The sequence below is a fragment of the Oncorhynchus mykiss genome, chromosome 30, assembly GCF_013265735.2.
Source record: "Oncorhynchus mykiss isolate Arlee chromosome 30, USDA_OmykA_1.1, whole genome shotgun sequence".
NCBI lineage: Eukaryota > Metazoa > Chordata > Actinopteri > Salmoniformes > Salmonidae > Oncorhynchus > Oncorhynchus mykiss.
Window position 1 is genome coordinate 20,655,333 of NC_050570.1, and position 15,825 is coordinate 20,671,157.

The 15,825-nt window shown below is 39.7% G+C and overlaps 1 protein-coding gene across 4 annotated transcripts; it reads left to right on the forward strand.

Annotated features, from left to right (window-relative positions):
* The first annotated feature begins 9,282 nt into the window (after positions 1-9,282).
* On the forward strand, positions 9,283-14,515 carry LOC110521530 (inhibitor of growth protein 5). 4 transcript variants are annotated; one of them, XM_021599132.2, is made up of 8 exons: positions 9,301-9,702; positions 11,047-11,118; positions 11,260-11,426; positions 11,531-11,642; positions 11,738-11,837; positions 11,933-12,068; positions 13,102-13,163; positions 13,284-14,515. In XM_021599132.2, exons 1-8 carry the CDS (start codon positions 9,666-9,668, stop codon positions 13,321-13,323), a joined length of 726 nt encoding a protein of 241 aa, XP_021454807.2. In that variant the 5' UTR covers positions 9,301-9,665; the 3' UTR covers positions 13,324-14,515. The 4 variants fall into 4 exon arrangements, with proteins under 4 accessions (XP_021454806.2, XP_021454807.2, XP_036824827.1 ...); XM_021599131.2 differs by lacking the exons at positions 13,102-13,163; positions 13,284-14,515 and adding an exon at positions 12,403-13,067 and having other exon boundaries at positions 9,283-9,702; XM_036968932.1 differs by lacking the exons at positions 9,301-9,702; positions 13,102-13,163; positions 13,284-14,515 and adding exons at positions 10,375-10,393; positions 12,403-13,070.
* The last annotated feature ends 1,310 nt before the right edge of the window (positions 14,516-15,825 follow it).

Sequence of the window (15,825 nt, forward strand, 5' to 3'; positions counted from 1 at the left end):
TTCATAACCAAGTGGGGAAGGTGGTATTTACCACATATGACAGGGAAAAATCCACTTAAATGTCCCTCCAACTCTTAATTACTAGTGGGAAAATCATCAATAGGTGACGTTGCGTGCTTGTGCGAAATGGGAAACTGGGAAGTCGGAAATCCGACATGATTGTGTTCAAGTGTTTTTGAGGTTGAAACAATTCTTATATCAGTAAGATTTTAGCTTGATAAGTTAGCCAACATTGCTAATAATATGGTTAGCTAGCTTGCTTAACTACATGCTCCGGAACTTCGGTGACTACTAAGTATTTTTTTAAACTCCCGCTTTAGGATGGCTGTGTTAATGTGTAGTTCATACATGCAGAATTCCTGTTTTAACACAATTAGCCAAATCCTAGTTTGAAAGCGACTGCTTTTCTGGAAGCTGTGCCCCGCCATTTCCCCTACATTTTCCTACACGTGAGCCAGACCCCTAGCAATTTGAGTTCTAGGCAATGAGCTTCAGCCCCTCGCCATTTGAGTAACAGCTAGCAAGATGCACACACAGCAGAGCGAGAGAGCAATGACTTTGTGCACATAAACTCAGCAAAAAAAAAGAAATGTCTCTCACTGAGTATATTTTCAGCAAACTTAACTTGTGTAAATATTTGTACTTGTGTAAATATTTGTATGAACATAACAATATTCAACAACTGAGATATTAACTGAAAAAGTTCCACAGACATGTGAACAACAGAAATTGAATAATGTGTCCCTAAAAAAAGGGGGGGATGGGGTGGCCACCAGCTGCATTAAGTACTGCAGTGCATCTCGTCCTCATGGACTGCACCAGATTTTCCAGTTCTTGATGTGAGATGTTACCCCACTCTTCCACCAAGGTACCTGCAAGTTCCCGGACATTTCTGGGGGGAAATGTCCTAGCCCTCACCCTCCGATCCAACAGGTTTCAGACGTGCTCAATGGGATTGAGATCCGGGCTCTTTCCTGTCTTGCAGGAAATCACGCACAGAACAAGCAGTATGGCTTCTGGCATTGTCATGCTGGAGGGTCATGTCAGGATGAGCCTGCAGGAAAGGTACCACATGAGAGAGGTGGATTTCTTCCCTGTAACGCACAGCATTGAGATTACCTGCAATGACAACAAGCTCAGTTCGATGATGCTGTGACACACCACCCCAGACCTTGACGGACCCTCCACCTCCAAATCGATCCCGCTCCAGAGTACAGGCCTCGGTGTAACGCTCATTCCTTCGACGATAAACACGAATCCAACCATCACCCCTGGTGAGACAAAACTACGACTTGTCAGTGAAGAGCACTTTTTGCCAGTCCTGTCTGGTCCAGCGGCGGTGGGTTTGTGCCCATAGGCGACATTGTTGCCGGTGATGTCTGGTGAGGACCTGCCTTACAACAGGCCTACAAGTCCTCAGTCCAGCCTCTCTCAGCCTATTGCGGATAGTCTCAGCACTGATGGAGGGATTGTACGTTCCTGGTGTAACTCGGGCAGTTGTTGTTGCCATCTTGTACCTGTCCCGCAGGTGTGATTGTAATATTTGTGTTGTGGAGAAATGACCAGGCAGGAGACGGGAGTACAGTTAGTTTTCGTTTAGTCAAAACCCCTCGTGCTCTACAGTTTCTGGGCACCCCAGTGCGCATGTGCATTTCCTATTAGGTGTAGTAACGTAACACTGCCGTAATGCATTACTGCTTAGTAACAGCACAGTAACTAATATAAACCGATGTAGATCCCAGATACTACAGTGATGTTCTGATGTAACGATCCTGTGCAGGTGTTGTTACACGTGGTCTGCCACTGCGAGGATGATCAGCTGTCCACCCTGTCTCCCTGTAGCGCTGTCTTAGGCATCTCACAGTACAGACGTTGCAATTTATTTCCCTGGCCATATCTGCAGTCCTCATGCCTCATTGCAGCATGCCTAAGGCACGTTCAAGCAGATGAGCAGTGACCTTGGGCATCTTTCTTTTGGTGTTTTTCAGAGTCAGTAGAAAGCCCTCTTTAGTGTCCTAAGTTTTCATAACTGTGGCCTTAATTGCCTACTGTCTGTAAGCTGTTCGTGTCTTAATGACCGTTCCACAGGTTCATGTTCATTAATTGTGTATGGTTCATTGAACAAGCATGGGAAACAGTGTTTAAATCCTTTATTTGGATTTTTACTAATTATATTTGAAAGACAGGGTCCTGAAAAGGGGACGTTTCTTTTTTTGCTGATTTTATGTGATGTAGCAAGGTTTGGAACCAAAGTTATTTTCCAACCGTTTAGTTCTGAACAAAACCATTATTTATTTATTTTATTCCGACCAGCAAAATAAAGTTCTGAAGCGGTTTCTATTGTTTTCGTTCAAAAACATTTTTAAACCTCTGAAATATTTTAATAATTTAAAAAAAGATTTAACTCGACATTGAATTACTTTACCAATCAGTGCAGCTAGAACAGTTTACTGTGGAGTGGGTAATCGATTTAATTTGCATAGATAAGTAATTAAGAGCAAATTCTATTTTGCTGTAACAGAATGGTTTAATTGTAATGAAAGACAAACACTGCTGCCAGTCACGTAGAGCGCTAGATGCAACTGAAATTGAGGGTGAGCATAGAGGAAGCTCGACTTGAAGTGCTGGGCATCTTGTTATGACATGCATTACCAGAAATAGGCCCACAGAATTATACTAAAGGAGGATCGGCTTTTATGAAGGAACTTTGAATGTCTTTGAATTTCCTAGTTGGGCTAACAAGCATGATGTGTGCAGAGCAGCACTATAATTACAAACACGTCTTACCTTTTTGTAGTTAATACATCTGATGTGAAATTTGATAACTATAGTATTCCTTAACTAGCATTGAAAAAGTAAATCCCTTCTTCTCTAATTAAACACCTCTCCCTAATTTCGGAATTGCACTTGTAACGTCATCAATACACTACAGTAACCTATGCTTCAGATGGGAGGCGCAGGTAGCCTATACATCAGGGATTGTAACATGTTCAAGGAACAGAACAGAAGACAGCTATTTTTTTTAGAGGAACAGAACCGAGAACGTAAGTGATCTATACGAACCGGTTAAAAACGTTATTTTACGTTCCAGTCTCACAAAAAAAACGCAACAAAGCACCTATGCAAAGCCCTCACTGTCACTCAGAAAGTGACCCAAAAGAGACACTGGCGGAGTTACTTAGTTTTTTAGTTTAGTTTTTAGTTTTTTAGTTTAGTTTTCTTAATTTGGTTTGGTTTGGTTTTTAACCTTATGGTCCACTTAGGAGCCTACAACAAGTCACAGTAAAACATGAACATTTTTAACCATAACATTTTTTGGTATACAATCTGCATTAACAATCTAAATGGACCAAAACGAGACAATAGAAAAAACTGTCAATGGCAATGTGAGAAAATTATGGTAACTAGCTTGGCCCTAATTCAGGTTAATTGTTTTTTTTTCCAGACCCCCCTCCACACACACACAGGCTTTGCTGGCTCACAGAAAGAGTGGGTCATCATCATTTTGGTCAAGGCTCTCTATGGCAGGTTCAGCAACTGAGGGAGCTGATTTAAATGAGTAAGCAGCTGATGTGCCAAAAAGCTGCAAAACATTATCAGGCAGCCGGTGCTGCTCATAGCAAGCCTCACCAGACAGCTTCAGTCCATATCGAATGTACAGGATGGAGTTAAGGGTCTGCAAGGACATCCGATTTCTAAGTTTGCTTTTTACCACACTCATTTGGCTGAATACTCTCTCGACTTCAGCATTCGAGTGTGGCAAGGACAACACAGACACAGCAGCCATGGCAAGTTCTTGAAACGGGTTGATATCAGCTGCATCCCTGAACTTCCAAATAGAAAGGAACATTCAATTATCTTGCAACAGCTCTAATGGACATTCCTGCAGTCAGCATGCCAATTACACACTCCCTCAAAACTTGAGACATCTGGCATTGTGTTGTGTGACAAAACTGCACATTTTAGAGTGCCCTTTTATTGTCCCCCAGCACAAGGTGCACCTGTGTAATGACCATGCTGGTTAATCATCTTATTGATATGCCACACCTCTCAGGTGGCTGGATTATCTTGGCAAAGGAAAAATGATCACTAACAAGGATGTAAACAAATTTGTGCACAAAGTTTGAGAGAAATAAGCTTTTTGTGAATATGGAACATTTCTGGGATCTTTTATTTCAGCTCATGAAACATGGGACCAACACTTTACATGTTGCGTTTATATTTCAGTATAGTTAAGGATACTCTAGTTATCACGTTTCACATTGGATTCATTAACTACAAGAAGGTAAGACTTGTTTTATTTTAATTCTGGTGCTAGCTCTGGTCTAGCTCTCAATCTAGGCGGCATTATGTGTAATGTAATGGAATTGAGTCAAGATCAAGGGATAGCTCTGGTCCAACATTTGTTAAGCCAACTCACTGAAGTTCCACGTCATTCAAAGGTCCTTTATAAAAGTCACACTTCCGTAGATATAAATCTGTGGGCCTAATTCAGATAATGCCTGTCATAACATTCGACTCTGTCAATCACCGCATTCTTATCGTCAGACTCATTAGCCTTGGCTTCTCAAATGACTGCCTCGCCTGGTTCACCAACTACTTCCCAGATAGAGTTCAGTGTGTCAAATCGGAGGGCCTGTTGTCCGGACCTCTGCCAGTCTCTATGGGGGTGCCACAGAGTTCAATTCTCGGGCCGACTCTTTTCTCTGTATATATCAATGATGACACTCTTGCTGTTGGTGATTCTCTGATCCACCACTATGCAGATGACACCATTCTGTATACATCTGGCCCTTCTTTGGACACTGTGCTAACAAACCTCCAAACAAGCTGCAACGCCATACAATACTCCTTCCGTGGCCTCCAACTGCTTTCAAATGCGAGTAAAACTAGTGCATGCTCTTCAACCGATTGCTGCCAGCACCCTCCCGCCCGACTAGCATCACTACTCTGGACGGTTCTGACCTAGAATATGTGGACAACTACAAACACCTAGGTGTCTGGTTAGACTGTAAACTCTCCTTCCAGACTCACATTAAGCATCTCCAATCCAAAATTAAATCTAGAATCGGCTTCCTATTTTGGAACAAAGCCTCCTTCAGTCATGCCGCCAAACATACCTTCGTAAAACTGACTATCCTACCGATCCTTGACTTCGGCGATGTCATTTACAAAATAGCCCCCAACACTCTACTCAGCAAACTGGATGTAGTCTATCACAGTGCCATCCGTTTTATCACCAAAGCCCCATATACTACCCACCACTGCGAACTGTATGCTCTCGTTGGCTGGCCCTCACTACATATCCGTCACCAAACCCACTGGCTCCAGGTCATCTATAAGTCTTTGCTAGGTAAAGCCCCGCCTTCTCTCAGCTCACTGGTCACCACAGCAACACCCACCCGTAGCACCCGCTCCAGCACGTATATTGCACTGGTCATCCCCAAAGCCAACACTTCCTTTGGCCGCCTTTCTATCCAGTTCTCTGCTGCCAATGACTGGAACAAATTGCAAAAATCTCTGAAGCTGGAGTCTTATATCTCCCTCTCGAACTTTAAGCATCAACTGTCTGAGCAGTTTACCGATCACTGTACATGTACACAGCCAATCTGTAAATAGCACACCCGACTATCTCATCCCCATATTATTACTTACCCTCTTGCACCCCAGTATCTCTACTTGAACATCATCTGCACATCTATCACTCCAGTATTAATGCTAAATTGTAATTATTTTTGCCTCTAGTGCCTATTTATTGCCTACCTCCCTACTCTTCAGCATTTGCACACGCTGTACATAGATTTGTATTTTTTTTATTTTATTTTGTGTTATTGACTGTATGTTTGTTTATGTGTAACTCTTTGTTGTTTTTGTTGCACTGCTTTGCTTTATCTTGGCCAGGTCGCAGTTGGAAATGAGAACTTGTTCTCATCTGGCCTACCTGGTTAAATAAAGGTGAAATAAAATAACAACAAGATGCCCAGTGCTCTCCTCACTCGCATGTCGCACTCTACACTACACTTGTCTGTGCAATGCATGTACATAGTTTGCCCGCTCCAAAGCAAGCTGCTCTATCCATTGGTGAAGTAATTTTAATGTTGAGTTAAATGTCAAAAAACAATTTGAGTTTTGAAAAGGATAGCTGGCAGGCAGATGCTGGAATATGTTTTTGGGTGACAGAATGAGGGCTTTGCACATGTGCTTTATACAATTTTTGTGGGACAAGGAATAAATGCCCAGAACATAAAATAACATTATTAACCGGTTCCCATGCTTTTAAATAACCATTCTGTTCCGGAACAGTACAGATCACCTTCTTTTTCGTTTCTGGTTCTGTTCCACAAATAATTTAGTTATTTTCTTGTTTTCAGTTCTGTTCCTTGAGTAACCGGTTCCAACCATTGCAGGCAATTTTCGGGGATCACTTTTGGCTCTGTGAGTGCTACTTTCAGAACTATTGGCTAAAAAGTATACAAAAGTACTGGAGAATTTCTTTAACATTGACAATATGCTCAAACTAGCTACATTATCAATATTGATATAAGGTTGTAATTGTAAAAAATGTATATTGTCATCTTTTGGTTCAAAAGGTAAAAGAAGTTTCCCACTTGGAATTGTTGAAGTGAAAATGTGACCTAGGAGTTTCTGATAACCTCAAATATACGTGTTTTGAACGCAGCATCATCCCTGAGCTCTGATTCCTCCCAGAGAGGAAGAGGTGAAGCAAGGGTCGACTCCGTCCAAAATCTGTCTGCACGAAAATAAACGTGAGGAGTTTTTGTATGGGTCAAGATAAAAGTGAGTTGCTAATTTGATACGTGAGGGTTATTTGATCTAATATAAGTTTCATAATGCTCAGGTTGTTACAAGTGTACTGATATAAGTACGTGACATTCCGGTGACTTTTGAGATATAAAATAGTTTATCTGAGTTGTTTGTGCCTCTTAGTCACACATATATCTGCCCTCTCATTGGAACAGTGGCGTTAAGGATACGGTCTGCGAGGGGTCCTGTCTAGCCTGCAGGTGGTATGAGTAAAAAATAAATGCGTTTGAAATACAGTACCAGTCAAAAGTTTGGACGTCAACTACTCATTCAAGTTTTTATTTATTTGTACTATTTTCTACATTGTAGAATAATAGTGAAGACAAACTATGAAATAACACATATGGAATCATGTAGTAACCAAAAAAAGTGTTAAACAAATCAAAATATTTGGTATATTTCAGATTCTTCAAAGTAGCCACCCTTTGCCTTGATAACAGCATTGCACACTTTTGACATTCTCAACCAGCTTCATGAGGTAACCACCTGGAATGCATTTCAATTAACAGGTGTACCTTGTTAAAAGTTCATTTGTGAAATTTCTTTCCTTCTTAATGCATTTGAGCCAATTAGTTGTGTTGTGACAAGGTAGTGGTGATATACAGGAGATGGCCCTATTTAGTAAAATACCAAGTCCATATTATAGCAAGAACAGCTCAAATAAGCAAAGAGAAACAACAGTCCATCATTAGTTTAAGACATGAAGGTCAATCAATCCAGATAATTTCAAGAAATTTGAAAGTCGCAAAAACTATCAAGAGCTATGATGAAACTGGCTCTAATGAGGACCGCCATAGGAAAGGAAGACCCAGAGTTTCCTCTGCTGCAGAGTTCATGCAGAGTTCATTAGAGTTACCAGCCTCAAACTGCAGGTCAAATAAATGCTTCACAGAGTTCAAGTAACAGACACATCTCAACATCAACTGTTCAGAGGAGACTGCATAAATCAGGCCTTCATGGTCAAATTGCTGCAAAGAAACCACTATTAAAGGACACCAATAAGAAGAAGAGACTTGCATAGGCCAAGAAACACGAGCATTGGACATTAGACCGGTGGAAATCTGTCCTTTGGTCTAATGAGTCCTCATTTGATATTTTTGGTTCCAACCACTGTCTTTGTGAGACCCAGAGTAGGTGAACGGATGATCTCTGCATGTGTGATTCCCAATGTGTAGCATGGAGGAGGTGGTGTTATGGTGTGGGGATGCTTTGCTGGTGACACTGTCTGTGATTTATTTAGAATTCAAGGCACACTTAATCAGCATGGCTACCACAGCATTCTGCAGCAATACACCATCCCATGGGTTTTACACTTAATGGGACTTTCATTTGTTTTTCAACAGGACAATGACCGAATACACCTCCAGGCTGTGAACGGGGCTATTTGACCAAGAAGGAGAGTAATGGAGTGCTGCATCAAATCACCAAATCTCAACCCAATTTGAGATTGTTTGGAATGAGTTGGACCGCAGAGTGAAGGAAAAGCAGCCAATGAGTGCTCAGCATATGTGGGAATTCCTTCAAAACTGTTGAGAAAGCATTCCAGGTGAAGCTAGTTGAGAGAATGCCAAGTGTGTGCAAAGCTGTCATCAAAGCAAAGGGTGGCTACTTTGAAGAATCTCAAATATAAAATATATTTTGAATGGTTTAACACTTTTTTGGTCACTACAGGTCACTTTCATAGTTTTAATGTCTTCACTATTCTACAATGTAGAAAATAGTACAAATAAAAATAGAAACCTTGAATGAGTAGGTGTGTCCAAAGTTTTGACTGGTGCTGTATATATTTTTTGACTGAAACCAAATCGAAACTGTGTAGAAATGATAATGGACCTACATTCATGTAGTTTCTGACCGTGTCCAGCTGGCCAATAAACCCCCCCCCCCATTTTGACAGCAAGGAAATATAACACATTTTCTGTGTTGTCCTCCAGATTTCGTTGAAGACCGAATGGGGCAAAATTTGTTTGACACCACTGGCCTAAAATACCTATACAGGCGTTGTGAGATGTATTTCAATTGTTAGACAGGTCTTACATGTCCACAAAGGCGAAAGGCAGACCTGATCTCGCTTCCTCCTGCCTGCCTTTCGCGTTTGTGGACATGTATTTCAATTGTTAGACATTGTTAGACATTGTTACATCGCCTGTATAGGTATTTTAGGTATCAGCTAACCACATCCAGAATATATATATCTCTTAAATTCTCCCCAATTTCGTGGTTTGTCAGTCGCGTCACCTCGATAGGTATTGAACGTGCCCTAATGCTGCATTCATAGCAACTGGTAACTCTGAAATCTCAGACTTCCGAGCATTCACGACAACTGGGAACTCTAAAACAAACACACAAAAAATTCCAAGCTCCGACCTGGAAAAATCCATTTGAACGGTCATCCAACTCGGAAACTCCGCCATCTTTCTAGAGCTACAACTTTCCGACCTGGAGATCACCGATGTCATGAAAGCACCATGAACTTCTCCCACAATTTGACCTCTGATGTCACATACTAAGAAATGACCCCAATATTAGCGTTTGACATTTTTTTAATAACAAAATATTATTTATTTTTAAAAAAAGCTATCTATTAATATGGGTTTTGAACACTCATTTGTTTATAAGCATGATAGCTAGCTGTACTTGTACTTTACGGTTGACACAGCTTGTTTTTCAAAGCACGTGAATGTATCCAACTCGTATTTACACAACAGTAGTCATTATCACCTTCCTACTTAATTATGAACGCAGCATATGCTAGCTAACTGTAGGTAGGAAAAATGTGCTTATATGTTTAGCCAACGTTACTCGCTAGTTCGCTAGCCCTGTAAACGAACAGTGAAAAGATGGCGACGGCAATATACCTGGAACATTACCTTGACAGTGAGTATCTACCGTTAGCTAACTTAATTTGATCAGTTGTCTTCATACATTTCCAATCTTGAGTTTTTCGGTCTCGAATTTCTTAGCTAGCGACGTTATAGCCAAGCAAGTTGTCTATTATTGATATGAACGTTACGTTTTCGGCATGACTAACGTTAAAACTAGCTAGCAAACTGTCTTTGTTTTTGTTAGCAGTCTAGTAACTCGCTAGGTCATTGGAGTTGTAGGTTCGATTAAATGCTTTACATTGTTGACCTTATCTAACGTTTGTGAGTTAACGTTACAAGGACAAGACTAACTAGCAATTGCATAAATGGTAGTTTTTTTTTTTTTTTACTAAAACGAGGGCTGTTTTCAGCTTATTTAGCTACTGGTAACGTTCGCAGCAAGCCAACAATAAGGTGTTCTAGTTAGCTAAACGGCTACGTTTAATTTATTTAGGGTCTCAGTTATCCATGGTCATAAAATGTACTTTGCTCTAGTTAGATGGCGGTGAGGCAAGTATACACGGGCCGCGATGTTTAATTTAAAAGTGCGTCACAAGCACAGTTTCACTAACTGGGTCTCACTTCCGCCAAACTTTAAACATTATCTTGTTTTCCAGGAAAACATTTAGGTTGAACTTATTTGGTAGTACAGATGTCATGATCCAGCTAACATTATCCATTTTGATGTGGCCACCTGTTATTTGGTAACGCTCATCAGACTGCATTCAGTGTAGAAAATAAGTACAAGAACCATTTGCCTAGTAAATAAGAGTGAATACCAATTATTGGTGTCGTCTGAAACAAAGCACTGCAAAAACTTGGAAAGTTTTTTTTTAACAAGAGATGTTGTACTGGTACAACTGTACTGGTTGTCTGTGGTTGGTCCTTCCGCTGGTCGAAATGTTATATTCACAGACTTTTTAGAGTACATGTACTGCATTGACATTTATATTCCCAGCCACATGCGCAACACCATGTAAACACCTGCAAGACGTTGGTTTGGTCACGAGCAAACAAATATTGATTGCCACAGATGCACCTGTGTTTTTTGAAGTCCTTTTAATAATACTTTCCTGTGGATATTTTGTCAAACAATTTCCACCAGCTGAAGGACCAATCCCGCGGACAATCGGCAGAGTAATTATTCTACATTGGTGACATACAAGGGACGTTGAGGTTTTTTCCCTATGTAAATGTGCGTGGCTATGCAGTACAGGCAATGGAAATCATCGCCAAAATGCTGCAAAGAGCCATGAGCTGTCAGCTGTGTGTTACCATCAAATCGTATCTTGTTCTCATTATGAACTATTGTAGTTACTGAATGACTGCTCTTAACAATCATGATCCATTCCCCCAGGTATTGAGAATCTGCCTTGTGAACTACAGAGAAACTTTACACTGATGCGGGACCTGGACAATAGAACTGAAGGTGAAATACTGCACAAGAAATACATTTAAAATGTTATTTGTTTTGATCACTTGATTTACCACATGGTTTCATGCCCCATCAGTATTGTATAGTTCAGCATCTTTCATTATCCAGTATAAAAATGTTTCTGCAATTATGTAGAGAAAAAAGAAGAGATCGACAAGCTGGCAGAGGAGTACATCTCAAGTGTAAGGAACTTGGCTTCGGTACAGAGGGTTGAGCACCTGCAGAAGATCCAGAGTGCTTACAGCAAGTGCAAAGAGTTCAGCGATGACAAAGTGCAGCTTGCAATGCAGACATATGAAATGGTCAGTGCTCCAAACCTGGCATATGAGTACATAAAGATGTGTCAATACTTTCACTATTGGTCAATAGATAATGCAAAACCAATTGAATTGTCTGCATGTCATAGGTGGACAAGCATATCCGCAGGCTGGATGCAGACCTGGCCCGATTTGAGAATGAGCTGAAGGAGAAGCTGGAAGTGAGCGGCTATGAAAGTCCAGAAGGAAGAGGGTTAAAGAGTAAGCAGGGAGACTGTTGGTGGGAAATACTTCTACAGCACATTTACGACAGGTAAACTAACTTCCATGTCTATTGCTGTGAATATCTGCTTCAGAGGGTGAAGGTCAGGGACTAAGGGAGAAGCGAGGACCCAAGGGGAGAGGCAGGAAATCATCGGATGAGGATTCTCCCAGGAAGAAAAAGCTTAAAAATAGGTATTGAAAAGGTTTTACAAGCAAGTACTATTTACGTGCGTCTGCCTGGTTCTCACTCTCCCTTAATATCATTTACTATCTATTAACGTCTGTAGCCCAGGATTGAGTTCTGCTCTCCTGCCAATGCAACCGTCAGATGTTTTGGACATGCCAGTTGATCCCAATGAGCCAACATACTGCTTGTGCCATCAAGTGTCATATGGAGAGATGATTGGATGTGATAACCCTGATGTAAGTTTTTATTGGGTATTGGTTGTCTTGTTATTCAAAGAATGCTTTGAAATTAGTGCTATTCTCAGGACTCTACATTTAAAAAATGTATGTTGGAGCATAAAATGTAGGAGCACCAGAAAATATTTCTTTAATTTAGCCTAAATTATTTATTTTACCTTTATTTAACTAGGCAAGTCAGTTAAGAACAAATTCTTATTTTCAATGACGGCCTAGGAACAGTGTGTTAACTTGCCTGTTCAGGGGCAGAATGACAGATTTGTACCTTGTCAGCTCAGGGGTTTGAACTTTAGGTTTCTACATTTTAATGTTGTCTTCATACCAAATTTGTCTGTGTCCAATTGAGTGGTTTCACTTGTTGACCTTACTACAAAGCCAAAGGGGATTTAGGTTTCTACATTGTGTAAAAGCACTACTTATTGAGGTGCATTATATAGAAAATTGTACACGGTCTCTTTAAGAGTGTCAAGTTTATTGCTATATGATCATTGATTTCCTGAAAGAGCAATCCCTTTTTCAGCCAATCATCATTCGGGGCTCACACCACCCAGTTAAAAATGGTAATTAAGTAACCAGGCTGTTAGATAGCTAGCTAACGAGGTTACATGACTGAACAAGGTGTAAACAACTACCTGCAAGTGGTTTTAGAACAGCCAGCAAAATGGTTTTTGAATGTCTAGCCAATTCACGATAGGAGGAATAAAACATTGCGCCGGTAATATCTTTTTACCTTTTTGTGCTAGAAACAATCGGTTTTCGCTGTAGTAATGGTGTAACCATGAAAGTAACAAATCTGCACACGCTTTTATCCATGGGGCACTCGAAAACAATGGTACAGCGAAGCCTAATCATTATAACAATTATCTGTGTGATTGATTTTTCTAGGCGCACAGCGCTCCCAAAAGAAAATCTCAGGTCGCACATTAAAATGTTCAGTGTAGAGCCCTGGGTATTCTCTATAGATTCTACAAGTTAATCAAAAGTATACTGAAATGTTGATGTCTTTTTACCAATGTTTTTATTTTTCAAACAGTGTCCAATTGAGTGGTTTCACTTTGCTTGTGTTGATCTTGCTACAAAGCCCAAAGGAAAATGGTAGGTGAATCTTTTACAATTAGTTAATGAAGTGTATTATACATGTAATTAAAAGCGAATGAATTTGGGAATGTTGACTACATGCATTACCTTTTTGTACTTTTATTTTGTATTTTTCAGGTTTTGTCCACGGTGCACCCAGGATAAGAAGAAAAAATGAGATATATTTCTTTAAAGTACTTTTCTATAAATATGTATTTTGTCTATGTAGTAAAATAGTGTAATATATTTACAACATTATTTCCCTTTCTATGATGGCCGTGCATACATATTATGGTCTAAATACAAAGCTTTTTTTCAAAGTACTTGAAATATGTAAACATTTAAGTTTTTGTATTTTACAAACAAATTCAACAGCTGTTGATAATACATTTTTTCATGGTTTAGTTTCCATCTTTTATTCTGTCCTCACTTAAATATTAGGGCCAGTGTTAATATCTCATTTGTGTCTGCATTTTAGTTACCTAGCTACCTCTCGGGTTCAAGCACATGCATATACTGCAATCTTGAATCCTGCCTAAAAAAAATCTATCTTAAACCAAGCAACCACACATAAAAGTTCACTCCGTCCAATCTTGGAGTAATAAGCTGTCTGGTAAAAGGTGCACTATATTGACTATCAAAAGCCTTTGCCCACTCTTGAATGTGTTATGGTGATAATGATCAGACATTTAGGAAGGGACTGGTATCTCTTTGCCAACCTAACCAGCAAGCGTTAAAGCACTTTGAATAAAAAAATCAGCTGTTCACCACTAATGATAAATTGTTTAACAATCACTACTCCCTAGATAAAGTGAACATAGTGCAAGCCCTATTTTTTTTTTTTTTTGTGGGGAATGGCTTTCCAAAGATCTTTATTCACGCTGCTGTAAAGTACAAATGAAAGACAAACATTGTAAGAAATTGAACAATAATGAAACAGGTTAATGATTCTGAGCTATTCACTGGAACCAAAGTCCACTGCTATTGCTTTTGAATATTTTGTTGACCTAAAATATAGAATGTGGAGAATTTTGTTATATTGAAGTTATTGCATGTTTTTAAAGTTGACCATAAGCAATTATGCCACTTATTTTATTCTAACCATACACAAAATACTATTGTCCTTTGATATACAATGTTGACAAGGACATGTGACAATTGTGACTTCCTTTCCAAAGATCTTTAGTTTTTATTCATTGTTTTGGGATTTTTAGGGTTTTAGCATAAAAAAAAAAAATGTTAAACTGTGAATATATCAATCTTGTACAAGAATAATGTTGTTAAAATGGAGAAAGGTTCAAGGAGCCAAAGTATTTGTATTTTGTACATGTCAGTGATTCATATCAATAAACATTTACAACTATTCAATATTTCAATAGTATGTCCAGTTGAATAGCAAGTGTCTTTACTGACATTTTCAACCTCTCCCTGACCGAGTCAAATCAAATTTTATTGGTCACATGCAGATGTTATTGCGAGTGGAGTGAAATGCTTGTGCTTCTAGTTCCAACAGTGCAGCAATATCTATCAAGTAATATCTAACAATTCCACAACAAATACCTAATACACACATCTAAGTAAGGAATGGAAATAATCTATGAATATATGGATGAGCAATGTCAGAGCGGCATATGTTAAAATGCAATAGATAGTATAGAATGCAGTATATACAGTTGAAGTCGGAAGTTTACATACACTTAGGTTGATTTTCACAACTCCACAAATTTCTTGTTAACAAACTGTTCTTTTGGCAAGTTGGTTAGGACCTCTACTTTTGTGCATGACACAAGTAATTTTTCCAACAATTGTTTACAGACAGATTATTTCACTTACAATTCACTGTATCACAATTCCAGTGGGTCAGAAGTTTACAAACACAAAGTTGACTGTGCCTTTAAACAGCTTGGAAAATTCCAGAAAATGATGTCATGGCTTTTGAAGCTTCTGATAGGTGTACCTGTGGATGTATTTCAAGGCCTACCTTCAAACTCGGTGCCTCTTCGCTTGACATCATGGGAAAATCTAAAGAAATCAGCCAAGACCTCAGAAAAAAAATGTGTAGACCTCCACAAGTCTGGTTCATCCTTGGGAGCAATTTCCAAACGCCTGAAGGTACCACGTTCATCTGTACAAACAATAGTACGCAAGTATAAACACCATGGGACCACGCAGCCGTCATACTGCTCAGGAAGGAGACGTGTTCTGTCTGCTAGAGATTAATGTACTTTGGTGCGAAAAGTGCAAATCAATCCCAGAACAATAGCAAAGGACCTTGTGAAGATGCTGGAGGAAACAGGTACAAAAGTATCTATATCCACAGTAAAACGAGTCCTATATCGACAACCTAAAAGGCCGCTCCGCAAGGAAGAAGCCACTTCTCCAAAACAGCAATAAAAAAGCCAGACTATGGTTTGCAACTGCACATGGGGACAAAGATAGTACTTTTTGGAGAAATGTCCTCTGGTCTGATGAAACAAAAATAGAACTGTTTGGCCATAATGACCATCGTTATGTTTGGAGGAAAAAGGGGGAGGCTTGCAAGCCGAAGAACACCATCCCAACTGTGAAGCACAGTGGTGGCAGCATCATTTTAATTTTATTTCACCTTTATTTAACCAGTTAGGCTAGTTGAGAACAAGTTCTCATCTACAACTGCGACCTGACCAAGTTAAAGCAAAGC

What these genes read in the sequence shown, in the direction of transcription:
- LOC110521530 (XM_021599131.2), top strand. Translation starts at nt 9,666, where the DNA reads ATGGCGACGGCAATATACCTGGAACATTACCTTGACA. An exon ending in CCTGGACAATAGAACTGAAG is followed by an intron (nt 11,119 to 11,259) that starts GTGAAATACTGC and finishes GCAATTATGTAG; the next exon opens with AGAAAAAAGAAGAGATCGAC. An exon ending in CAATGCAGACATATGAAATG is followed by an intron (nt 11,427 to 11,530) that starts GTCAGTGCTCCA and finishes TGCATGTCATAG; the next exon opens with GTGGACAAGCATATCCGCAG.